The sequence below is a fragment of the Amborella trichopoda genome, chromosome 1 (genome assembly GCF_054954075.1).
Source record: "Amborella trichopoda isolate Santa Cruz 75 chromosome 1, AtrichopodaSantaCruz75HAP2 v2.0, whole genome shotgun sequence".
Classification (NCBI taxonomy): domain Eukaryota; kingdom Viridiplantae; phylum Streptophyta; class Magnoliopsida; order Amborellales; family Amborellaceae; genus Amborella; species Amborella trichopoda.
Genome location: NC_142336.1, coordinates 51,111,623 through 51,138,657, shown reverse-complemented (window position 1 = coordinate 51,138,657; position 27,035 = coordinate 51,111,623). Strand labels below are relative to the sequence as shown.

At 36.9% G+C, this 27,035-nt stretch overlaps 1 protein-coding gene and 1 long non-coding RNA gene across 20 annotated transcripts; both read right to left on the bottom strand.

Moving 5' to 3' along the window:
* Positions 1-1,219: 1,219 nt before the first annotated feature.
* LOC18448944 (actin-related protein 4) lies at positions 1,220-25,992 on the bottom strand. Of its 19 annotated transcripts, none has more exons than XM_088871255.1 (24): positions 25,589-25,992; positions 24,694-24,795; positions 24,483-24,555; positions 23,154-23,245; positions 22,720-22,812; positions 22,457-22,542; positions 21,831-22,007; positions 21,639-21,712; positions 18,508-18,588; positions 17,653-17,713; positions 17,462-17,511; positions 15,362-15,416; positions 15,057-15,134; positions 14,905-14,958; positions 11,547-11,600; positions 11,388-11,448; positions 7,369-7,420; positions 7,014-7,080; positions 3,177-3,236; positions 2,989-3,051; positions 2,415-2,477; positions 1,895-1,959; positions 1,563-1,631; positions 1,220-1,483 (listed from the first exon to the last, which is right to left on the bottom strand). In XM_088871255.1, the coding sequence occupies exons 7-24, from the start codon at positions 21,834-21,836 to the stop codon at positions 1,438-1,440; spliced, it is 1,059 nt and encodes a 352-aa protein (XP_088727381.1). In that variant the 5' UTR covers positions 21,837-22,007; positions 22,457-22,542; positions 22,720-22,812; positions 23,154-23,245; positions 24,483-24,555; positions 24,694-24,795; positions 25,589-25,992; the 3' UTR covers positions 1,220-1,437. The 19 variants fall into 19 exon arrangements, 11 of the variants coding, with proteins under 11 accessions (XP_088727381.1, XP_088727385.1, XP_088727376.1 ...); XM_088871259.1 differs by having other exon boundaries at positions 14,926-14,958; XM_088871250.1 differs by lacking the exon at positions 24,694-24,795.
* On the bottom strand, positions 9,002-10,472 carry LOC148783912 (uncharacterized). Its single transcript, XR_016058950.1, has 2 exons — positions 9,388-10,472; positions 9,002-9,255 (listed from the first exon to the last, which is right to left on the bottom strand). It is a non-coding gene; the product is annotated as an uncharacterized LOC148783912 (long non-coding RNA).
* Positions 25,993-27,035: the final 1,043 nt, after the last annotated feature.

Below are 27,035 nucleotides of genomic sequence, written 5' to 3'. Positions count from 1 at the left end.
TATTCTCTTTTTAATGTTTTTATTTTGTGATAAAATAAGACTATTCACTTATTAGTGGATGTGAAATCCAGCGGTGGGAGTGTTCTATGACCACGAACCAAAGCCAAAAAGATTTTTTTTGAACTTTTTGAGATAAGTTGTCATCTTTCATGTATTACAACTAGAATGATTATGACTACCTTGTAGTAAAAATACATATTATTTGTATGCAATCACATAGAGCCTACATCTTCTCAAGGACTGTTATTAAAATTCTCCAAACAATCCCTACCATGGCTCATGATTGGAATACTTTCACCGTCATAGAGGTGCCCAAAAGAAACCAGGCGGCAACTCCATGGCTACTCCAAAACCCTAGGTGGAGGGATGCTTAAAGATTTATCCCCTAAAGTAACAATATTATAAAAAAATTTCAAATTTTTGTTTTGATGTTCGCACTTTTTTCCTTTTGTTTTATTATTCCAAAAAGCCGTTCCTTCTACTTTCGAAGTCCAAAGCGAAAAAATAACTCTTAGCTAAAGATTCCAATTTAAGACTCAAAAAATCTTTACTTCAGTCCTTCGAGGTCTGAAACACCTGAATTTAAAAAATATATATACATTTGCGAAAGTGTTGACTTCGGAGACTTGGTAAAACCACTAATTCTTGATTTTTTCAAAATGACTTTCTATCTTAAGATCATTTCATAAGTATTGATTTAGGACATGCTAGAATGACTTCCTACAATGAAGATCCCGAAGTTGGTTCAACAAAACTTGACTTGTTCAAAGTCACAATAAAAAAAAACTGTTCAGAATTTCAATATGAAGTTGTCGTCACTTCAGACCCAGAAAATCTGAAGCACGGACATCTTAAAAATAAAACAAATGGCAAAGAATATGAACATAAAAACACAAATTTAGGAGGACAGGAGTGTAAATTTCTCTAAAATTTTAGAATGATGATGCTTAGAACTATATTATTCTTTTTGGGCTATTTTATAATGCACTTCACTTGCTTACTAGTGCATATTACCAAATTTAATGCCTGTACAAAATAGTAATGAACCCAATGATCCAACTCCACCATTAACCAATGCAATCTTCAACACGTATAATTTCAAAAGGAAACAAAAATTGAATCCGAGGGATGGTCTACACCACACTGACAGCGCCATACCACTTACATTAGGGACTGACTGAAACCTAATAAAACATAAAAAGGTGAAGCAATGGACATGTTTTGCATGAATTTCCCCGTATAATTAAATTTAAAAATGCCTCAAGTATTAACTTAATACTTCAAAAATGCCTAGAGTATGAACAGGCATATAACTTCTAAATGAATACGTAACAGCAATAATGGTTGACATAGACCAGAGTTCTACATGAGATTTTCCAGCTTGATGAGAAGTGCCATACAATCGCTCAGCCTCGGGTTAATTCTCCAAAACGCTTTTCAAGGGCATTTTCTTTGAATATATGACGCGCCATGCTCCTCAAACCTGCTCCCACAATATGAATGTGAAATAAACAGTACTGCTAGGAGAGAGAGTGGATGATTTGTGCTAGTTAGGGACATACTCAGATTTGGAGAACCACATCTGCTGGAAGGAGCCAAGGGAGGCCAGGATACTCCCTCCAATCCATACACTGCATTTTATGAGGAGAACAAGCAACCAACCTCAGCAATTTATGCACTTCACAGAAATTCTCACATGGACTCCCTCCCTCCCCCATACATAATCCAACATGCTCTCTCTCTCTCTCTCTCTCTCTCTCTCTCTCTCACACACACACACACACACACACCAAAAGCAAATGGTCTACTAGAACTGTTGATAGTAAAAGATGATCAATCCACGGACATCGTGGGAATTGCAATAATAGAAAGAGATGCAAAGAAGAAACTAGACCTGAATCTCCTTTCAGTCGCATTCCCACTTGCTAGCACCTTTACTCGTGCAGCTTGAGGAGCTTCCTGCAGAATGTAACAAAGCCGACAATGAGGTGATTATTCTTTCATGGTAAATCCAGAACCATTCCACATATGTAGGCAAACCCTTGCCAAAATGCAAGTATGCATGCAACAAAATGTATATACTTAATAAAGTCTGATTCACTGCACTATGCATGTGTGTGAGTATGTAAATATGTGAGGTAGAGTAAAAGTTGAATTAAGAGACCCCACTAGATTAGACAAGCTCTTTAAGTTACTGAATGTTCTTAAATCATCACAATTAGAAGGCCTTGCAATTACTCGTAGGTGTACAAACCAATTTCATAATAAGACCATTATAATAAAATAAATATTGCCATCTTTAAAGGACAACTGATAACAGTATCAACTAAATTGAGGATTTACATTTAAAAGGTAGATATAATCAAACTAAAAAACTACAGTTCTAAAAAGCTACTTCCTTAGTATGATCTTACCTCCATTAAGTCTTTCTCAAGCCGCTCCTTCACTTGCTGCATCGAGGCTGTACCTCCAGCAAGCTGTGAAACATAAAAAATACCATCAACTAAATCAAATATCATCATAAAATCAATAGTTGCATCAAAGACAAGTGTATATATGCTAAAACTTTACTTGCACATAATACAGCAAATGGGTAAGAGCAAACGGATATGTGTGTCTGTGTGTATCAGCAATGATTTGAAGCCAATACCACAGATCCCTTGAATATGTCAAGGTCCTTGCATAAAATAAGAAAGGTACACAAGGCTAAGATATGGCTTATTATAATTCAGATGCCATTGCAGCTATGCAAACGAATTTACAAATAAGTCCATTTTAATATGACCAATTGTGTTTTGGATGGCAAGGCAAGGAGAACTAAGACATTGACCGTACTAGTCAGAGATTTCATGCTGTTGAGGTAACATTCCCAATACTTTTAACATGGTGCACCAGCTCAAGTCTGGTCTGACTAAAAGCTTACCATATCCAAAGAATATAAACCATTAAAATAAATAAATCATGGAGTAAAGAAAATGAAATTCTTACCAAAATACTGCTGAATAGCTCCCTACGAATGTCCACATCGCATTTATTTATGCTATCGATAACCTAGATATATTGAGATTCATTAGTGATGAACTGGAACTGCTACTGTAAGCAGAGAGATGTGGCCAGAAACCATGACAGCATTCAATCTGTTGTACACAACCTTGATTAAAGAAACGAGATCTTACCATTTGAGGAAGACCACGAATTGGAGTAGAATTGTCAAGGTTCTCCATCCCAGGAATCATCTATAGAGAGTATATGAGAAAACATAAAATAATAAAAAATGATCCAATAAAATCAACACAAAATATTATATGCACAATGTGCAATCAATTTATAGTGTAACTGATCATTGACATAATCATATCAAGCAACCAAAATTGAATTATAATTTTGTCTATTGTAGTTAACTTAATTTTTTTATAGGGTTTTGGATAACTAAAAGTAAAATTGATTTGAAAAAAGGAAATCCAAAATCCACTGAGTTTTTTGTGCATTACCATAGAATCTACATCATCATCATCATCATCGTCCAAGCCTTTCCCAACTAATTGGGATCAATTACACGAATTTTGGCCCGCTATTCTGCTCTATTAAGGATCATACCTTCAATGAGGCCATAAGTTCTCATATCTTTTCTCACCACTTCCAACCATATCCTTTTGGGATTACCCCATGCCCTTTTTGAGCCTTCCACTTGAAATTACTCGCCCTCCTAACAAGTGTTGTACTAGGTCTATGCAACACATGTCTAGCCCATCTAAGTCTACTTTCTCTCGTCTTATCACCTATTGATGCTACACCTAAATTCTTGAGTATATTCATTTCGAATTCTATCCCTTCTTGTCTTGCCACTCATCTATCTCAACATCCTCGTCTCAGCTACACTCATTCTATGGGTATGTTTTTTCTTGACCACCCAACATTCCGTCCTATAAAGCAACGTTGGCCTCACAATTTTCCTATAGAACTTGTCTTTCAGCTTTACTGTATGCCTCGATCACATAAAACTCCAGTTGCACATCTCCACTTCGCCCACCTAGCTCTAATTCTATGTGCCACATCTTCTTCAATCTCTTCATTAATCTGGATTATCCTCCAAGATATCGAAAGTGCTCTCTCTTTGGTATTTTTTAGATGTCAATCTTAACTACTTCCTCATCTCTACTCTTGTTATTACTATGTCTTAGTCCGACTAATTTTAAAACCTTTTGAATTCTAGAGCATCCCTCTAAAGTTCTAATTGTGTTGATGTCATTGCAGGTCTCATCGACCAAAATTCTGTAGTCCGTGAAAAACATGTACCACGGTACCTCATCTTGTAGGTGCCTAGTTAAGTCATCCATAACTAAGACAAAGAGGTATGGGCTCAATGTTGACCCCCAATGCAGACCTATTGTCACTAAAAACTCATTCATCCCTATACTAGTTGTTCGTAAACTAGTTAGCACTCCCTCGTACATATCTCTCATCAAGTCAATGCATTATCTGCAGACTCATTTCTTTTCCAATATCCACCAAGTCAATGCAGTGTCTGGAGACTCCTTTCTTTTCCAACATCCACCAAATCAAATCTTGAGGTACTCTACCATAAGCTTTCTCTAGATTAATAAAGACCATTTGGAGGTCTTTTCCCTTCAACCTAAACTTCTCAAGTAGTTGCCTAAGCAAGAAAATAGCCTCACTTGCTAACCTCCTTGACATAAAACTGAATTGGTTTTCTGATACACTCGTTTCATCCTTATTCGTTTGCTCAATCACTCTCTCCCACAACTTCATAATATAGATCCCACGATAGTTCGCACAATTCTATATATCTCAATTGTTTTTTGTAAATCGGTACCACATTACTTTCCTCTATTCATCTAGCATTTTATTTATTCTCAACACCTTGTTTAACAACTTTCCCCATGCACGTCCAAACATCTATCTGGATACCATCTAAGTCCTAAAGCCTTCCCCATCTTCATCATCTTCAAAGCTTCTTTCACTTCTGATATCCTAAACCTACGAACAAATTTATGACCCCCATCTTCATTTATATTAATAGTTTTTTCTACCGCTATGTTTTCATTATGTTCGTCATTTAATAATTTCTGAAAATAAACTCTCCAGCTTTCGTTGACTTCTTCATCCTTCACAAAAACCCTTTGATCTTCACTCTTAATGCATTTAATAAGGTTTATATCCCTACACTTTTTCTCTCTCATTTTTGCTAATTCGAAGTCATCTTTTTCACCTTTTCTTGTTCCCAGCCTACAATATAGATTATCATATGCCTTAAGTTTAGCCTTGGTTACTATTTATTTAGCATTTTTATATTCTCCTAAGTTTTGATCGCTTCTATTATATTGCGAAGTTTTATAACATGATCATTTTTCGCTAATGGCCTTCTAAACCTCATCAATTCACTATCAATTTTTCTTATCAAAATTTCTTTTCCCTCTAAATTCTCCAAAACTTCTTTTGCCACTTTCTTAATACAGTCAGTCATCTCATTCCACATAACATTGACCCTATGTTCAGAGGTCTAGTTTTCTTTTTTAACTAATTTATCCCTAAATAAGTCTATTTTCACATTTTTTAAATTCTACCATCTGGTTTTTGGATACCTATTACTTTCACCCCTTCTCTTCCATGTCTTTATCCAGACGTCCATAATCACGAGCCTATTTTAGGTTGTCAAACTCTCTTCTGGGCTAACCTTATAGCCTTTACGTGATAGTCGATTTAGCTTTTTAACTAGGAAAAAGTCTATATGGCTTTTATGTGATCCAGTTTTATAGGTTATTAAATGTTCATCGTATTTTTTAAAGTAGGTGTTTACTATTGCTAGGTCGTAGGTCATAGCAAAATCTAGTATAGCCTCACCCATCTCATTTCTTTTACCAAACTCATATCCCCCATGTACCCCTTCATATCCTTTAGTATCTTTTCCTACATGTCCATTTAAGTCCCCTCCTAAAAAGGTCATCTCTCCATTTGGTATATCTTGGACTAGTTCATCTATGTCCTCCTAAAATTGTCTTTTAATTCTATCCTCTATTTCTACTTGTGGTGCACAAGCACTAATTACATTAATTATCTCTTCCCCTAATATAAGTTTAATTAATAAGGGGCTATCACCTACTCTCTTGACATTAACTAATTTATATTTTAAATATCCATCTATTATTATGCCTATGCATTTTTATTATTATCCTTTCCTATATATCAAAACTTATACCGATTTATTTCCTTAGCTTTTTCTCTTTTCCACTTAGTTTCTTATAAATAAGTTATGTTTACTCTCCTTCGTCTCATTGTATCCACTAACTTCATACTCTTACCTGGCAGCGTTCCTATATTCCATGTGGTTAGGCGAATTCTTTTTCTCTTGGACTAGCTTCTTTACCAGCACTCATCCAGGATGACACGGAAACCTTGCCTAAATTTAACCGCAACTGGCGGCACTGCGGCGTGTCGCTTCTAGGGAACGCCCTAGCTAGTCATTGCTCATTTTTCATTGTTCACGAATTCCAACTTAGCATGTCGCTTACGGGGAACACCTTAGCATAAGCAAATAACATATATTCGAGATTCATGAAAAGTTTTGACAAAATTTTATGTTGAATGCCAACCTAACACAACCCACCTCCTTTACCCAGGCTTGAGAAGTGTTAAGGGAAAATTTAAGGTCCTCACGCTTCTTACACCAACCATAGAATCTACATTCGGCAGTTAAAATGGGTCTATCTCCTTGAAAATTAAAGAAAATGGCATAAAATTGGATGGTCAGATCATGTACACGGCATGAGAACACATAAGAACATGTTCAAGAATATAGAAATAAATAAAAATAATAAACAGAATCGCCTAATTTGAGGGAACGGGATTCAGTGAGAAGATCTCTCCCTTCCATTGGGTTCTTATTTCCCTACATTCTTCATTATAATTTTCTCAAATTGAAACATAAGAAGGGGACATATAAAGCATAGAATTTGATTTCTAAATCTGAAAACCTACTCTGAAAATTTACCCACATGGATTAAGGATGGACTAAACAGAATTTCTGGAACCTTAAATCTGTCAGCCCCAATTTCTATCGTCCTGTCAGGAGCAAAAATAAAAAATATGCAAGCTTAAAAAAGAACCCTTAGACAAGAGAAAACAATAGGAACTGAACAATTTCATTTAGAAATAAGCAAAATAACTAGGACCTGCCCAGCTACCATAAAATGCTATAACACCCTTAAAAGAAAATACATTAGTAGTTACTGGGCACTGGTTGACATAGAAAGGACCAATAGCAATTTTCCTACTATGTTTTAAACCAATTCAACTTCATGGTAAGAAAATTGATTTGAGACGAAAAGACAAAGCAAGATCACAACTCACTGTCCATCTGGAAGCTCATACGGTGTCATAGGAATGTTGGTGTATGCAGTTTCTGCAAAATTAATATTGTTTCAGATTCAGCATATTCTACAGAAGTTACAAACTTTTATATATATAATTAGTAAAACAATTTCCCATTATTTTTCCCTCATTGTCAGTCTTATTTGTCAATCATTTCCAGACCAATAAAAATTTGCATTCGGCAGAACATTACTTATTATTGCAAAGTTAATTTTTACGATTAATCTTAATGTTGTGCTCATCAACATACAAATCTTCTTCAACCATAAGCATTGCTGCAAATGGAAATTGCCGAGGAGAACAAGAACTATCATTGAACAACCATGGTTGGATGAAAACATCAGTGATTGCCAATCACAAAAGGCTTATATATAATAGGAAATTCTTACAAGAATCAGGCGTATTGATAAGATTGAGAGGAATATTAACCAGAACTAGGCATAAAAATTAGCATAGATAAAGTACTATCATGCAAAAAACCAAAAGAATGATTAAGATCATGCATGAACTTCTAGTTCTTGATGCTAAGAATGTGACTGCCTATCAATGGGATATAAGAAGCCAAATTCTCTAGGTCTCCTGCATGGTTTGACCAGTCCAGCAAACCAATCGACAGGTCAAGCTCAAAGAAGTGGGTTTCAAATATTCCCTGTCTGGACCTAGCAATTGGTTTTTATGGTTAAACTTTCAAGCCTAATGGAATATGATGAATTCCATCAAAGACAAACTAGACTTTCTAGGGACTAGGATTAGCTCAATTCAAGAAGGCAATCAGCAACACAGTGCATTTAACTCCTCACATTTTGGAAGAAGCTGGACAACTAGCATCTACGCATGAAAAGTGTGACCAGACAGGACTAAAACGTTTGGATGAAATCTTGCTCAACAAAGATCATAAAAAATTGCATTCACATGAGTTTCCTAGGCCCCATAACAGCCTAGTGAGACCTTCCAAATCTCGAAACTGTCCACAACAACCATGATCAGCTATCCAACTTGAGGGAGAACCTTGATAAAAGCTCAGGCTTGTTTTTTACTCTATTGTTTGATATGACTTTCTTCATTCTTGTTTGAGAAATTCCCTTAGGCCATCTTGGTTACCAATGCTAGCTAAAATAGTGGAAACAGTTTTCTTTAAACAAAACAAAGACCTATTTGGAGTATTATGGTTACTAGGAAAGTTAAATAGATGCAACAGTTGCAAACATATCGTGAGTGACCTGAGCCTTCTACTACCTCGCTTATTGTTATTTCACACATAATGGCCAAAGCAAATAGACCTGGGAAAACTTGTCTGAGGTACTGGGAACTCAGCTTTACTATCTGGCCCCTAAGTGAGAATATCTTCCTTCTTTGGGTAAGAGTCACAAGACTAAGAAGGTCTAGAGCAGCAGTCGAATTTTTTAAAGCTTTGATATTATCCCCCTTCAATGGTCTTCTCAGACATAGGGTCCTTGTCGTGAGTGGCCTGAGCCTTTTACATCCTCGCTCATTGTTATTTAATTCATAATGAGCAAAGCAAATAGACCTGGGAAAACATGTCTAAGGCATGCTGTCCCACTCCATATGTCTAGCCAAAACCGAGTATTTTGGCCATTGCTAACCTTTTACCTTTTGTTTTTTGCAAAACCAGGCCTGAAATTATTGATTCCTTCCCAGACCCCAGAGCGGCCATGAGTGGATCTATATGCTTTGAACCTCCTTCCACCTCCTCGCCATACTCTGCCTTCACCACTTCTTCCCATTGATGTTTGCCGTGATCCACCACCACTTTGTATCCATTAATCTGATCATCCTTCAAGCCAATCAACCTTTGCTTTTCAGATTGCAAACCTGTGTCCACACAATGAGATGGTATCTTTTTTTCTTGTAATACCACCCCACAAAAACCCCTCATCAACCTCTTTATGTGATTAGCGCTGAGGCTGGAACAGGAAAGGACATAAAACATATGATTAGACTATCCAAGGTGAAGTTTATAAAGGTGATTCTTCGTACCTTAAATAAATCAACTTTCCTCTGAAACCGGCCCACGACCTCGTCCCATACTGACTTCATGAACATAACAACCCCAAATACTTATTTATCAAGCTACAAACCCCACAGTCAATGCCCTCAGAGAGCCCTTTTAGCTCATGATCAGGGACCAAAATACCCATAAATTTCGTCTTTTCCGTGTCCAACCCTGAGACATGTCACATCTCAAAGCATCTAAAGGAACAGCTGCAATTTCTCCATTTTCTCTCTGGAAGCATCACAAAGAAGTAGGGGGTCGTCCACAAACTGTAAATGGGAGACTGAACGAGCATTAGGTGACACCTGAAACCTCAAAGTAACTTAGCCTCATAATACTCCCAAAACACGCTGCTAAAAGGTTCAGCAACAACTGAAAATAGAAAAGGAGATAAGGGGTCTCCTTGTCTAGTTCCTCTAGAGCTTTTGAAGAAACCTTTGCGTGATCCACTGACAAACATATAGAGGTGGACAGTGGAAAGGCAACCAAGCATTCATTGACACCATCTTGAGAGGCAACCAACATTACCCATCTTCATCCATCAGAAGATAATATTTAAAGCCAATGGTACAATAACTCGAATGGCAAGTTGCATTATTCCAGATTTCTCAACCAAGTGATAGGTATAGCAAGTTCATGTCCTAAATTTTCCTGGCAAACCTTTGTAGACATTGCTTGCCATCCAAGATTTATTAGGCAAGCCTATAATTGGCTGAACTGCCATCATCATCATTTTAGCCTTTTCCCAATTAATTGGGGTCGGCTACATGAATCCTGATTCTCCATTCTCCATTCTGCTCTATGAAAGGCCTTTATCAGGATTCATGATGGGTTTTGGCAAAATTTTATGTTGGTAGCCTACCTAACACAACCATATCCTTTTACCTGGGCATGGGATGAGTTACGGGAAAGTTTAAGGCCATCAACCTTCTTAGACCTAATTGGTTGAACTTCCATGAATCCAGTAATTCCATGAATCCAGTAATTCACACAAACAAGCATTGCAGCTTCAATGAAATGTTACTGTTGCTCTCTGTGCTTGCAAAAAGCATAACGATATGTGCTTGTTCTTCACTGCCAAAATCACATTTACAATTATGATGATACTCTTTGTGCTTGTGGCAATCATGATGCTGTAACCTTACATTTCTGTCTCCTGAAAATTCTACATTTTACGGTTTTGTGCTTGCTTTCTGGATCATAGCAAAAATTATTGGAAAATGGTAATGAATAGCCTATTCCAAACTTGAACATCAACTTCGCTTTCAAAAATGGTTAGGGAAAGCCCATTCAGATCGGGATCAAACGAATTTAATAACTAGGGATGCAACTCAGGTTATACCAAGTCCAAAATTTGATGTTCCATCTACAACAATAACTCAAACTACTAATTGAGTTCAAAAGCATGATAACCATTGGCATCTTCAAAACACAAATATTTCAAAATTTCACTAATCAACATGACTATCCAAACCAGTTCCAGGAAATAAATTATGATCATGAACAGTTTCCATGAGATCCACAATACGCAAAATTAATTATACGAACCCAGAAATGATTAGAGGCCAAACTCAAACAGGAAAGTAATTATTTAGCTAAAACGGAAAATAAAAAGTATTATGCATCACAAATGTATAAAATGATTACTCTACTTAAAAAGTATTAGAACGTAGGTGCTCCTGCCCACCCCGTACCTGCAACTCAGACACAGGAGAGGGAGACAGAGATAGAGAGAGACAACAAAGATCACATAAATGATCTGCAGTGGGAAAGTGGCTAAAAGAAACATGGTCCACTAGCACAGTTTTTTAATTTACCCTGACACTATCTTAGCAATCATTTGATGCTGCGACATCCAAACATATAATCCCATACCTTGAGAGAGACAACCTATATTACTAAGATTTAAACAAGGTGAAGTCATTCAAATTCAAATGGAATAAATAAAAACAAATTAGTATCTAATTACAGGGATCAGTTTTACCATCAAATGCTGTATCTGGTGCCCGACATACAGATTCCTTAGTATCACCAGCGATTACCCTCTGACATGAAAGAGAATAAGAAAGTTACAACAGACACAGAGCATAACTTGGGAACTTTAATTTGCAATAAAGAGAAATGCCATTGAGAAATCAGTTACCTGACAGTACATCTTGTAGCTTTCAGTTGTATTAGGATAATCAAGGTCCACTGTCTGAATTTCAAAATACAGAAAATGTCATGTCATAGTTAATTGTTAATGGAAAGTTGTCCAAGTTCAGTAATCAGAGAACAAAATAACAAATTCAACATGAGAAAATATTTTGTTACTTCAATCAAAAGCTAACTCAGTAGATAGCATGCATGATAGGTGGCAATGGATATCCCATAAAAACGCTTGCAAACAAAGTCGATGCTCAGATATCCGTTCACAATGCCGAACATTGAGAAAATTTTGGCTACTTACGAATTCTCGCAAATTCAATAATTATAGAAAACGATCGTTTGTGAGAATTGCAGAGATAGTAAAAGCTCAATTAGTTGAACTAACTTTGATAAGGTTTTGTAACGTTAGTGTATTTCGATTTTAGATTATCTTCTTCTTCAATATTGGTTTTTACTTTTGCATTTTTTATCTCTTCAACGGTTGGATTTACCCCTTTTGAGATTGGGGTTGCGTTTTAGTTTATTAATATTTTATTAAGATTGGGTTTAAGTGTTATAATTTTTTTCTAACTCATTAACCCTTCTCCATTTTTTGATGACTTTTCCAAATATTTAGCTGGGGTTTAGTGAATTTTCCAGTATTAGCGTTTTAGTTGTGATATTTTTTCTAGTGTTAATTTTTTAATTTTTTCTGGTATGGGTTTGGGTTTGGGTTTGTTGATCATATTTTCTAAGATTGGGTTACTTTTTCAGGATTGGAGTTTGATTTGTTGCATCATAGACTTATAGTATAACTATTCCAGACTGAGTTTTGGTTTTGTGGATATTTCAGGCTTGGGTGTTACTGTTTAGTTACTTTACTCCTTTTGTTCAGTAGGCAACAATGTCATCTCCAAGTTCAAATAAATAAGGTGATTTAGGTCAGAATTATGCAGTGTTTCAAAAAGCACTAGGCGGCACTTAGGCAGTCAGGGGGGCTCCAGGCTGCCCAGCACCCAAGCGGGCGCCCCAGTAGAAATTTTTTTTTTTGGGTTTCTCTCTCTAAGATAGGCTCTAATGGGTTTTAGGTTTCGAATGAATCTAAAACCCATAATTTTGCAACTTTAGTATTAATTAAATGACCCAAATATATCCTCAACGAGGGGCATTTCTGCCCATGGGCGGGGCGCGGGCCCTGGGCAGCCGCCTAGGCGGGTTCCCCGGCGCCTAGGGATATCCGCTTTTTTGGGGCGCCTAGGTCTGGGAGATGCGCCCAGGCCCCCAGAACCGCCTGGCGGCCGCCCAGGCATTAGGCGGTCCGCTTTTTGAAACACTAGAATTATGCCACTACGCCCAATGAAAATGATAGGAACCAGAAGAATTACTAGTTTCAGGATTCATGGAATCCCGAGGGTATGGCCATTGATAAAGCAAAATAATGAACCAAGATTAGTGTAGCTGACCCCAAATAGTTGGGAAAAGGTTCTGATGATGATGACACATCAACTAAAAAAACATTTGGCCGGCATTAGAGAGAGGATCTAGCCCCATGCACTAAGGTATCACCTCATGTTGACAATTTGGAGGGGAGGCAAACGAAGAAAGAAGAGGGGGAGAAATATGAGGATAATGAAATCATCTATCATTTTTGGAGAAGAAAACTATGTTGCAGAAGGGGAGCTCGAGGTGGCCACTAGAAATAGCACACAAAGGGGGCTTGAACAGAAGAAATCTTGAGTAAAGGGGCATCTTGTTTCTTATTTTTCGCCTGATCTGAGACTGTGGTTAGAGATAAGAAGAAATTCGCCATAGATAACTGCTTCATGAAGGATGATAGGAGTCAGGTATGTCAATACAAAGCGCAATTGATATCAAGGGAGTATTTCTTTCAATGGAGCTAGCTTGAAGAACTTCCAAACTATGTTGAAAGTATGTAGCAACTTGGGCCTGAGTTTAAGGCGCCTACACATTATGAGCTCAAAGAGACTTTACTTAAGAAATAGGTGGAGCTCACAAACAATTATTTGAAGACTGTCAAGGATGCTTTGAGGAAGTACAGGTCACAATAATTACAGATCCAGGTGGGAAGAAGTATAGAAAAAACTCGGAAACTGACCGAGTCTCCCTAGTTCCCATGGTATCTTTGTTATATCTTTTAAGATTCCACTAGTCTGGCTTGGACTCAACTGAGTCTGAACAGTTGACTCAGACTTAGCCCTGCCAAGTTCTAGACAGGAGTCTAAGTTTAAAGCCATTGCATGAAATAGATGTTAGGTGATTGAATTCATGGTTTGGGAAGCAGTATTTATCAATATAATGTCTAGGATAGCCAAATAGATAAAGGTGCAGATCCAAAGCAAAACCAAGAATATCCGCATATCATATGGGGATCTCCTTCACTGTTCCTAGGTTCCTTTTTGCAAACCAGGATATAGAGTCATGTTGTTGACACCCTATTCCATGTGTTCCCAAACCCAAAGGTTGGCCAAGCATGGAAACCAGGTTTACAGAACCTCCACTTTGCACCAAACAAACACTCAAAGTATAACCCGAGTAAATGCCGAACCTAAACATGAAACCAGTGTCTTAAAACTTTCCAAGTCCGACTTCGACACAGGCAAGTCACTTGGACCCAACACCAGGCCCGAGTGGAAAAACTCGGAAACTGGCCGAATCTCCCTGGTTCCCAAGGTGTTTTTGTTGTATCTTTTAAGATTTCGTCAAGTCACCCTGACTCAGACTCAGCCCCACCCAGTTACAGACAGGAGTCTGAGTTTAAAAACATTACATGAGATAGATGTAAGTGATTCAATTCATGGTTTTGGGGCTGACAGTTGTCAGCATCATGTCTAGGATAGCCAAACATATAAAGATTCCAACGTAAAGACAAGAAAATTTGTACAACACAATATGGAGATCTCCTTCACCATCACTGAGGTTTCTTTAAAAACCAGAATATATAGTCCTATTGTTGACAACCTATTCCATGCGTTCCCAAATCCAAAGGTTGGCCAAGCATGGAAACCAGGTTTACAGAACCTCCAACTTGCACCAAACAAAAACACAAAGTCTAACCCAAGTACATGCCGAACCTAAACCTGGTGTACTATTAACTCCACCTTATATAACACAATCCTGTTGTGATTGCACACATCTATTCTTGTCATAACCAACCTTACCCTTCACAACTCTAAACCACAAAGCAATGGGATGTAACAGTAACACTCCTGCTTAAACTCAATAGAGCTACTCCAGTACAAAGGAAAGCAGCAAAAATTATGAAGTAAAAAAGTGGTGGAAGAAAATAAAACTGTTAGTGGCAACAGGAATAAACACAATTAACAAAAGATTGAGGCTGGTGTGAAAAATCCCACCTGAAATTCCCCTGGACGTACCTCCTTTCGTTTGAATGAGTATCTAGGTTTTAGCTGCAACACATAACAAAGTGGCCAATCCAAGATTATGGTAGCTCTACAGTATATAAATTAAGAAAAAAGCAAATTGTAAATGCTGATAAGTGACTCACCACGATGCCTTTGCTTTCCAAGCATTTCCTCATGCAATCAGTCAGAAATTCCCCTCCAATAGGAGATGATGCCACAGCCTATTAAAGAAAAACAAATTGAAAAAGGGTATAAAATGCCAAGGCAGATTAACAAACTCAAAAACACCACCACTCTCAAAAATACAACTTAAATAAGAAGCCATCAATGAGTTATTTGGATGTTCAAACAGAAGATTACCCACAATAACGAATTGATAAATCAAACTTAGAATTTATGAATATCATTTCTGGTTATAAAATGCATGGATGGCAATATGTCAACAAACCTTTTGAAGAACATAGCCATCGTGTACAGCAGCAACAGTAGTAGAGCCGCCGCCACTGATTACCCAACACAATGCGATTGTTGTTAGTGATAGTAACTAGCACAAACCAATTTTATAACTCAAATTATCACAATTCACAAATAAAACCCAAGCATGTAATGACACTACGCAATCATCTAGAAAGATCAATCATGGTTTGCCAAAAAAAGAACTCTTGACTCGCCAAGGTGATCCCCTTTAGCGAGTACATACGCCAATGGGGAAATGACATCCAATGATTCAAAAAGCGGATCGCCTAGCACCTGGGCGGCCACCTAGGCAGTTCTGGGGGCTTGGGCGAAAAAAAAAGCAGAAAACGCAAGGCGCCCACCTAGGCGGCCTGGAATCCGCCTAGGCGGCTGCCCAACGCCCAAACCTGGGCTGGCGCCCAGGACCTGCGTCCCACCCAATGGCGGAAATGAGTTTCGGTAGGGGCATTTTTTGTCGTTTTTTTTTTATACTAAAGGGCCAAATTTCTTGTTTTTAGGTTTATTTGTAACCTCAAACATTTTAGAAACCATTTTAAAAAGAAAAAGGAACAAGCTTGAATCAAAGAGGCTCAATGACCTAGTCTATGTCAAGTATAATCGACTCTTGAAGGACAGGTATGCTAAGAGAGATAAGAGAGACTCCATCAGATCAAAAAATGAGGACAATGCTATGGAGTAGTTAGTTGATGATGATGAGGTCGAGGGGCATGAAGGATTGACATGGGACATGGTCATGGATGCTTCAGAGAAATCAGCCGACTATCCTAAGGCCACTAGATCTTCTATGCAGAGGACGAGGGTGGAGGAAGAGGAGGAAGAAGAGGCAGATTCAAAAGAGATAGAGGAGGACGACCAACATGTCGAGGAGGGTGACGACTCCGATGAATATGATGCAAATGCGGTTGACCCTACTTTTTCTGATGATGAATGATGAATAATGATTAAACTTTGAAGATTCTTTTGAGTCTTCAAGTGTTACTTTCATTTTTGTTTTCTTCCTCTTGGTTGTGTATGGTGGATTTGTAGTTCTATTGGTTTGGTATTTAGTAACTTTCGTTTGGTAATTTGGTTGGTAAATTTTAAGTTTTAATTGGATATGGACCAACTTATAGTTATGCTTATGGAGTGTGTGATAATGTGTAGTATACTTTGAATTCTGATGTGCCCTAAATACCTAAGTTTCATATTTTATACAATATATATACTCTTAGAGATTGTAGAATCCTTTTTAGATTCAACTGGGCCGCCCAGGTTCAGGGGGCCCGCCTAGGCGCTGGGCGGCCTAGCGCTTTTTGAAACACTGATGATATCAAATGAAAGGGTAGTCCATTTCAATGCAGCTTAGCACTATCATGAATTTGAAGCAATTTAGATTGCGACAATTTACGTTCGCATTTGAATAAAATCTGTTGTGACTATAGAAAGTAATATGGCTAACACCAATATTTCAACAAACAAAGACGTCAGATTAATTTGTTTGTCCATGCGTACATGCATGCAGATATGCATAAGAGAGAGCGTGCACATTTTAAACATCAATTTGTCAAGGCTTTCTATCGAAATGTTCAAATTAACCGTGTTTTATTTGTTCTCCATGCTTTTTTTTTTTTTTTAAACATTGCAAGCATATCACAGCATGACGGGATGGGCCAAGTTTTCATTAGTTCACCATATGTGTGTGTGGGTAGATGGGAGGATGGGTGTGTATGCATTGGCCCTCCATGACGGCAGTAATATACATATGGGCATGTAATCTATGACAAATAAAAGTTGTTCATTCTCAATCAAACCAAACACACCTTTTCAGGAAGAAAAAGAAATTAAGCCTCCAAAAAATAATTTCAATGAAATCCACATCCAGATATAAGGGAACATCCACAAAGCCAAAAATGGTAAATAAGTGAAATTAATACACACATCAAGAACAAGCATGATATATCAAATGGTTAAAACGAAGAGCAAATGAGAAATAGGGAACAGATCTGGTAACAACCAATTCCACCAGTAAATGCTTACAACAATGACAACAATCAAGGAATGCAAAAGTATATAAAAACATTGTGACACTTGCCAATCTACAACTAATGAGGTGGCACGCCCAGAAGCAAATGATGTAAGCACCTGGCATTGACCCAATGATAAAATAGAGTCAGTTAAAAGTAAATTTGGAGATAAGATGAACAGTAGAGTATTCAGAACCACAAACATTAATTAATCATGATTACGATTTAAAACCGAGATGAATTGCAAACAATAACATACAGCATTTTTGGCTAAGAACAGAGCAGGAACATTGTATTTTTCAAACATAAGCTCTGCTGTCCTGTAGTATTCACCAAAACAATTATCAGAACATATCCACAACACAAATAAGAAGAAACGGCAAATTTCGTTCTATGTAGAAAAAATAATAAGTATCAAACATGTAGTTCATCCAGCTAGTCATGAATCCCACCTATCATGAGCTAAATAGAAAGCAAAAACAAAGAAATTTCGCATTCCATGGAAACAAACCTATGCTATCCAAACAAAACAATAGCAATATGCACATACTGAAAATGTGAATGAGCCCTTCCTGATTCAATGGCCCAATCCAAAAATGAAAGAGAAACTTAAAGTCTTGCATTAATAAGATAAAAAAAATAAAATTTAGTATTCCTTTCAAAAGCCACCAGTGGAAAAGTGATCGAAATCAGGAAGATCATGCCACACACAGGCAGTGCATAGTATATAGTAGACCACAAGGGCATTCCCCATGACAGGTGGTAGACATCAGATACAATTAATAGTGAATGACATTTGTTCCGTATGGTTACTTCCATTGTACAGTGTCAGAAGCAGACAGTGGATGCCATCATGGTGTGCCATATACACCCCACATCTAACACAAGGTATTCTTTCCCATTTCTAAGGATACAACTAGGTAGATACATATGAACATAAGGAAACATTCATTTGTGAATACATACTACAGACAAATACATAGATATTTAAAAACATTAACCAATTTTTGGTCTTTCATGCACATAGCTTGACTCCAATACCTAATGCACAATGTGCACATATAAAATGCCCAAAATATGATACTACAATATATATTTCATAAGTATATATCACCTTTCTCTTTGCTGTTGAGGATTAGAAGATGGTTCTGCAAGTAACATAGGATGCGCTTTTGGATCAATTAACAGGCGTTCCCTGGCACAGAGAATAGAAGAGAAACATCCTTCTTATTGAGGAACTAAACAAAATAAATAAATAAATGCCTTCTACACCTGAGAAAACTAAAAACTTCAAAAATTGGTAATGAACAAAGATCAACAAAAATTAATTCTGAATGGAATAATCCATGAATCTTATTAGAAATCCTTATTTCTCGTACATGTTAAGTGAATAAGACATATATGTCCTATTTCCAGTTTGTATGGCCAGTTTTGCCATTTCTCCACTATTATTAATATAAAACTGATTTGAGAGGTGCGTAAGACCAAATTGGACTCTCACGTCACTCTGCTTCCTCTCCCTCTTTTCTTTTCATCTCTCACTCTCTCCCTTCTCAACATGGTGTCAGAGCTTTGATCCTTCGCTTCCCTCTTGCTTTTCTTTTCTATACCAAATACTTCTTCCCTTTTACTCTTCTTCCCTCTTGATTTTCTTTCCTACCCTGACAAAAAAAGGGTCTTACTTCCTAGGATTATTCGATCTAGACCCCAGGGTTGTTTCCTAGTTTTCTTTTTTTTTTTTGTGTCGCAGAAACCCATATGGCTCTGTGTTTCATATGGTGATGTTGTTGTTCGTGTGATTCCTCTTTAAAGATCAAGGTATGTAGGCAAACACGGATAATTCACAGAAGTTCTATCTCAAAAAAACCCAAGTTTTTCGATTGGATAGGTGCTGCCCCGGTCTACTCAAGAGTGGCAGCGTGGTGATGCTCAGATCTAGATAATATGGTGTTGTTGTAGTTTTTTTAAGTGTGAGAAAGTGGCTATGCTCAGATCATAATGATAAGTACTTCTCCCTTTTTTTTAATATAAAAAAATTTTGTTCCTAGAATTCTACTAGGCTTGATTTGAGTAATTGTATTTGGTTGAGCCTAGTTGGACACTTTATCTTTCATTTCATACATTCATTGCTAATGAAATTAAACCGGAACCTTCAGTCTTCTGAACATGTGGGGATACAAATTACTTCAGTAAAATTGCATCCGTCCTATTATGTTGTATGGACTTGGTCTGTTAAAGTATCCCTTGGTGCTAGGGGGAAATTGAAAAACTTCACAAAGGACAAGCCTCGTGAGTTTGATAATAGATATGAAGAGTCGATGAGAGAAAGGTTTCCAGATCAGAACCAGCCAATTTGGATCGGGAACTGGTCAAGCCAATCCGGGTCCCGTAAAATATCGGGAACCTATCAATTCCCCCCATGAACCAGCCAGTTCTGGCCAGTTCTCTGACAGTTTGCATTGATTGCTCTGAATATGTCTGTAGCAAGAAACAAGGGCTGGCTATTTTGGCAGCTTGATGTCAAGAATGCCTTCCTTCATGGTGACTTATAAGAGGAGGTGTATATGGAGCAACCACCTAGGTTTGTTGCTCAAGGAGAGTCAAAGAAGGTATGTAAGCTAAATAAAGCCATTTACGGATAAGCAGTCCTCACGTACATGGTTTGCAAATTTTAGTAAAATTGCTATGGCATATGGATTTCGAAGTGGCCATGCAGACCATTAAGTGCTTAAGTGCTTATCTGGAAACAGGACTCCATGATAATTGTCTTAGTTGTATACATTGATGATATCGATAGGCAATAATAAAAAAGGAATCAGTCATTCGAAGAGGCACCTAACAGAAAGGATTTGAGCTAAGCTAAGGTAATTTTTTAGGAATCGAAGTAACCGGATCAAAACATGACATTAGCTTGTCACAAAGAAAATACGTGACTGATTTGTTGATAGAGACTAGAATCTTAGGGGCTAAACTAGTTGATACTACTGTGGTTTCAAATACAAAATTATTTGTTGATAACGGGGAGTTGTTCAGAATCTAGGAAAGCACATAAGACTTATAGGCAGGCTGATTTATCCAATCATTACTAGGCCTGATATTGTTTTTTAAATAAGTGCAGGAGTTGTTTTATGCACTCTCCAAGGATCCCTCACAGAGATATTGTTCGTAGAATTTTGAGGTCTCTGAGGGAAGCTCCAGGTAGTCGTCTGATTTACAAGTCAAATAATCATTTAACCATTGAGAGTTACTCAGATGCTGATTGGGCAAGTTCTCCATCTGACAGGCAGCGGTCTACCACATGTTACTGTACATTTATTGGTGAATATCTACTAACATAGAGAAGTAAGAAAATAAATGTTATGGCTAGATCCCGTAATGAGGCTGAATATAAAGCAACGGCACATACTGCATGTAAATTGATGTGGCCGAAGATACCGATGAAGATATATTGTGATAATTACGTTGCAACTTATATAAGCAACAACCCAGTGTTTCATGTGAGAGCTAAAAATATCAAAGCAGACTCATTTTACTCGAGAGAAGGTCACTAGCAAACAGGTTTTCACTCTATACGTGAAATCTAATGATCAGTTGGCAGACACCTTTTTCAAGCTCTTGACCATAATCTGTTTCAAATAATTTATTCCAAGCTGGGGATGGGTGACATTATGCTCCAGCCAGAGGGGGAGCACTAGAAGTCCTTCTTTCTCTTTTATTTTAAGTTAATAGGACCTATATGTCCTATTTCCAGTTTGTATGGATAGTTTTAGCCTTTGTCTAGTGTTATTAATATTCAGAGGTGCATGAGACCAATTTGGACTCTCACATCACTCTCCCTTCCTCCTACTCTTTTCGTTTCATTCCCCCCGCATCCCCCCACCCCCCAAAAAAAAAAAAACAAATTTTAATATGGATGACTTGAAGGAGCAGGACTAAACCTAGCCAAGGAAGTATTTGCAAATCTAATTTCCCACATCATAACCATATGCATAAAAAAAATGTTGACCTAAAACTAAGGCATATCTCGCAATCAGCAAATACCACCGAGGTAGGATTTGCAAATATAATTCTCACATATATCCATATGCATAAAAACAATGATTGACGAAAAATTATAGCATATTTTGGAATCAGCAAACACCAAGAGCATGAAAAGCACATCAACTACAGCTGAAAGACGAGGAAAATTAAAAGCATGTAAAAAGGACTGATAAAGGACAGATAATTGACAATTATGTCAGTTACCGAAAAGCATGGTCCCATATGTTGTCTACCATGTCCCAATCCACAACTAGTCCATCTTTTATGGGTGAAAGCACCTGCATCAAATATCAAGACCAACACATTAAGAAAGGCAAATCTTTTAAATTATCAGAAGACCACAAAAAAGCCAAATCATTGTAAAACATCACAACCATTTTGAGAAAACTGCCTGACCTCCATATAGTCCCTGCGATATCCAAGGGCTTGAGAACCCACATATAATTTACGCTTTGCCTTAGATTTATCAGAATCTGAAGTCTTGATACCGTTTTTAGCTTCAGAAACGGATTCAGATTCCTTTTCAACCTTGAGTGCATCATCTAACCCCGATTGTTCGATGGATCCTACAACCTTTAATACAGCATATTTCTTGCATCAATACAGATCATGCAACATTGTCTTTTGTACATAACCCAAAAAAATTCAAAGACACATGGTAGATAACCCAAAACAAGGCAAGATTCCATTTTTAGGCCTATTAATATAAACCCATCAAATGATAAATCGCAAACTGAAGAATTGGAAGTTATTTTGCCGTATGAATATCTTCAATATTCTTCATAAATGTTGACAATGACCTTGAAAAGGCATTATCTAGAAATAGAGGAGCACAAATAGGATTGAAGAAGACAAAAAGTAAAACAGAAGGCCAGAGAAGGTCCCCAATGAGCGCTAGTGCCTCTTCTCTAGCAAAACCAAGTGACATACTCTTTAATCAGCTCCAACATACCGTAACCTGCATAAGATTTCACAACAAACCAAATGGTACAGCCCTCAACTGCTATAACCAGTTCAATTACCCTTATGGGTGGATGTTTTCTCCAATATGCTTGCTTCCCTAAGATTGCTTCTTCAGCCAATCCTTATCGCCTCATTGGTATACTGACTGATGCAACAAATCACATAACCAATAACATCAATGTTACAGAACTCGTTTGAGATAAGATTTCATTAGAGGAAGTTAGCCTCTCCCTACTTCCCATATTGAAAACTCACCTATTTAAAAAAAAAAAAAAAAAAAAAAATTTCAATCTTCTTCCCATGCCTGACATCAAGAACTTACTTTTTGGGCCATAAAATAATTTAGTTGCTCTGTCAAATTTACTACATGGTACTTCATGTTAAAGGATCTCAGAATGGAGAAGCCGATAGCTTCCTGCATAGAGAGGTTAAGCTTTATGTCATAGCTACACCCTTTCCAGTTCTAGCGTCAAATAGTCTTTTCCAGTTCTAGCATCAAATAGTGCATCCCGCGTGATTTGGCACAGGCATCCAATTACTCAATTATTGAGGAGATTAAAAGGATTTCTTTCAAAAAAATGCATATTTACTCTCTTGATGCTGCTAAAACATAATGCAGTATCATATTAAACACCATCAAAAGAAAGCCCAATGACCAAGAGATAACTTACATCATGAGAATTGTTTTCATCCATATGCAACTAAATATAAAATATCACTCCTTGGAAACTAATGCTAACATTGTTAGATACTTACAGATGGAAAGACTGCCTTAGGAGCATCTTCACCAGCATAACCTGCTTTGCATGTGTGAGACCCCAAGTCCAACACTATGGCCGAGACTTCATCTACAGACAACAAAAACCAATATAGCTAAACAATATGATAGATATGGAAGTCCAATCATTCAAATTTTAAACTATCAGAATTATTAAGAGAAAATGAGATACATTAGGAACTTGACATAGCCATGATGTATGTTTAATGATATATGCTGCTTAGAAACTATTAAGCAATCTAAAACCAAAATGCATCACTCCAGTAACTCAGTACCCTGCCTCAGACAAAGCAGGCAGTGTTCTGAAGACTCAAACCAATGCCCCGACAAAGAATTCTAGAAGACATGTAACAAGCTTGAAACAATCATATACTAGAAGTAGTGCTTTTAAAGAGCAGAATTATATGACAGCCATGTTTTAACAAACGACACTCTCAAAGGATCTTATGGGAGCACAGGAACATTAGGAGGCTCTTCGAAGGAGCCTTTCATAAAAGAGAGAAGATCATGTGCATTATTTTACAAATCTTGCACTCCACAAGAAAATTATTATACTCTTGGAACCTTCTACCAAAGTTACCAACTGAACCAGAGTATTACATGTGCCCAAACTACTAGCACTCTCGAAAACAAAGGCCACCCATCTCTAGTGCAAAGCAAATACCAGAACAACTGTCTTAGAGTTCAAATAAATCTTTCAGGAAAAAGAAACTGCTAGAACAACTTCTTGTACATCTCATACTCTCAAAATTCATTAGCATACAATTATGTATTCTACAAAATGACTGGGAGACCATAAAGCAGAATTTTATTCAAGCATTGAGAGCTATATAAGGTGCACCTATGAACGTAACGCAACCTAAGAAGATAGCCAGCTAATACTTCAAGTATTTTAAGTATCGGCATAGAACTTATTGGCAGTTAACAGATTGACAGTTCTTCAGGAGCATTGGTTAATTTTCATGTGGCTTTTTGGCATGAGATTTTTTTTTTTTTTTTTGACAAGGTTACATAGGAATGGAACTATGTAGTGTTATAAAAACCCAGCTGCTACCACCTTGATCCAAGCCCAATTCCCATTTGGCATGAGATGTTATGCTCGAAGTTATAGAAGCAACATCTATAAGTATCAGAATAGCTAAAAATGCAAAAGATCACTGCTTCAGTCAAATCACCACTTCAAGTGATAAGTTTTGTCAAATTTAAACTACTTTAGTGCACTTTCCTCTACAAATTTTCCATTCACCCATGTGATTTTTATAGTGAAAATTTGCAGAGGATCACTAGCACATGGCAATTACACTCACCACCACCATACATGACGCTTGAGCCTGAGAGAATCACGAGTAACCTAAACAATAAGATTCCAGGTTGAAATTCCTGAAAAATTAGACATGGATACAATTATGCATGGCTTGAGTTAATATGCAAAATACAAATTTAGCACTAAGATGAAAATTCTTAAAAACGACCATGTACAAATATGAGACAATTATCTGCTAGGGTTTAAGAACAAACCAGGAACTAAATGAAGTCCCTAACAGAAGGGATGAAGATTTCTTGAGTAAGACTAAAAGAGCGCTGAAACAGGATTCCTTGATTTGAGAAGCAAATAATTATCTAAAAAAGGATGTGTCAAAATGCCGCTCAAATGTACCATGAAAAATAAAAAGATGCACATATTGTTTTTTCTGTTGATGATAAAAAATGGCTAAGTTCATAGAAACAAAATCATATTCTCCAATAACAAAAAGCAAAAGCCACCTGGTTCTTACAGTAACTAGAACAAAACCAACTTAATGGCGGTCATTACATTATTGAAACATTAACAGAGAAATCATTTAACAACACTTAATTTTAAGTAATTTTTTTAAATTAGTGTAAGAATGTCACTTCATTACCAGAGAATGAAAAAACTAATAATAACATAGAAATAAAGACACAAACTAAAAGAGTATAGAATAAATGTTATTCACGAACCTCACATTCCAACTGATTACTTCAAATAACTCTTCGTCTCTTTCTTTTCTTTTTTTGCCTTGTTTAGACAGTTATATAAATATATGTAATTAAAATCTCACAAAAGGTATTACAATAAACAAATAGCTTACAACCCAAAAACCCAATTTCTCTCTCATCCCTGTAATTCACCATAAAAAACTACAAATTATAGTGGCACGCAAACCAGTTTTCGCTGTTTGGTACAACTATTTCGGTCGATTTTTTAAAACCAAGGCATTAATCTTGCCCTGGATGTTTCTTGAGGATTTAAACCATGTAATTTTAAAACAAAACCACAAGCACTTTCTACATAAGAACCATTATTTTGAGCATACTAAAATTCATAAAAAATTAGGCTTCAAAAATATGCTGAAGTTTTTATCTCTTGATGAAAGAAACAGATAATACTTACAGTAAAGCAGGAGCTCAATGCAAAGACCAATAAGAATTAGTAGTCATGGTGAATCAGAGATGTTGACATTTATAACCACTTTGCGCTGCCGTAAAGAGTTCTAGCCATTTCATTGATCACATGCACTGGGAATCCCTGAAGAACCAAAAAGGAGTTTTGAAAGCAAAAATAACAGAGGATCACACTTAGGGTAGAGTCCCGGCTTTGACTCAAATCCAGGTCTTCTTGAAATCTAAATCTTTTGACTTCTGTAAATCTAAATTTTTCTCAGAAATATAAGTTCTGGATTCTGCCTAAATGTTCCTACGAGGAATCACGATAAAATCCATAGTTTTATGTTTTAAAAACGGGGTGTGGTTCTGAAAAAAAAAAGGCAATCCTAGTAAGGCGCACTCTCAAATGGTACCGAAATATGATGAGTACAACAAATATTTATGATGGCCAAAAAAATTTGTTTTCAACTTTAATTATAAAATTCAAAGATTTAAGAATAGTGTAGATCCAACAAATCTATAAAAACTTAAAAAATGGATGATATAGATAATACATCACAAGATGCATTGTTTTTCGAGAGTAATGATACTATGAAACCCTCCCACCCTAAATGATCATCATTAAATTTTCACAATAATTTTTTTAGAAATCTGTGTTAAAATTTAATAGTGAGCCTTTAGGGTCTTCCTCATATAGGTGTGGGAGGATCTCATAGTGTCATTACTCTGTCTTCAATATTTCAAATCTTTTTTTTCTCATGTCTATACATCTTGAGGTAGAGAGATGATAGAATCGAGGGTTTTTTAGCATAAAAAAGTCCCTTCCAATGAATTTTGAGGTGCTCATTAATTTGATTGCTTAGGCCTCACCCTTATTTGGAAAAATTATAAAAAACCCTAAAACCACAATTTCTATGTAACTTACCCCAATTTAATTTTTTTTCTTACTTTTTTTTCCCAAAATAAACTTTTTATGCAAATACCCCCAAAGGGAAAAAGTTCATTTTTTAGATAGTATTGTCGTTCATTTTTTAGATAGAAATGTCATTCACGTACACTTCGTACCATCATATTGCCGAAGCACACAAGTGCCGGACCGCCCTTTGTAATTATTGAACCACCCTTTGCAACTGTCAAATTGCAATTGCCGGATCGCATTTTACATAATGCCGAAGCCCTACTACCGGACCGCATTTTACATAGTGTCGAAGCTGAACCGAACTTTACACAGTGCCGAAGCGCTACTGCGAAACCGCACTTACACGGTGGCGGAGCCCCTATTTTGATGGGATGGAGGAGAGAGAAGCGTGGGGAAGGCAACAATAAGGGAAGGTAGTTTAGGCATTTTTTTATTTTTTATTTTGTTGAGGTTTTTGCATAAAAAGTATATTTTGGAGAAAAAAGTGAGAAAAAAAGTTAGATGGACAGTAAATTGCATAAAAAGTGCACCTTTT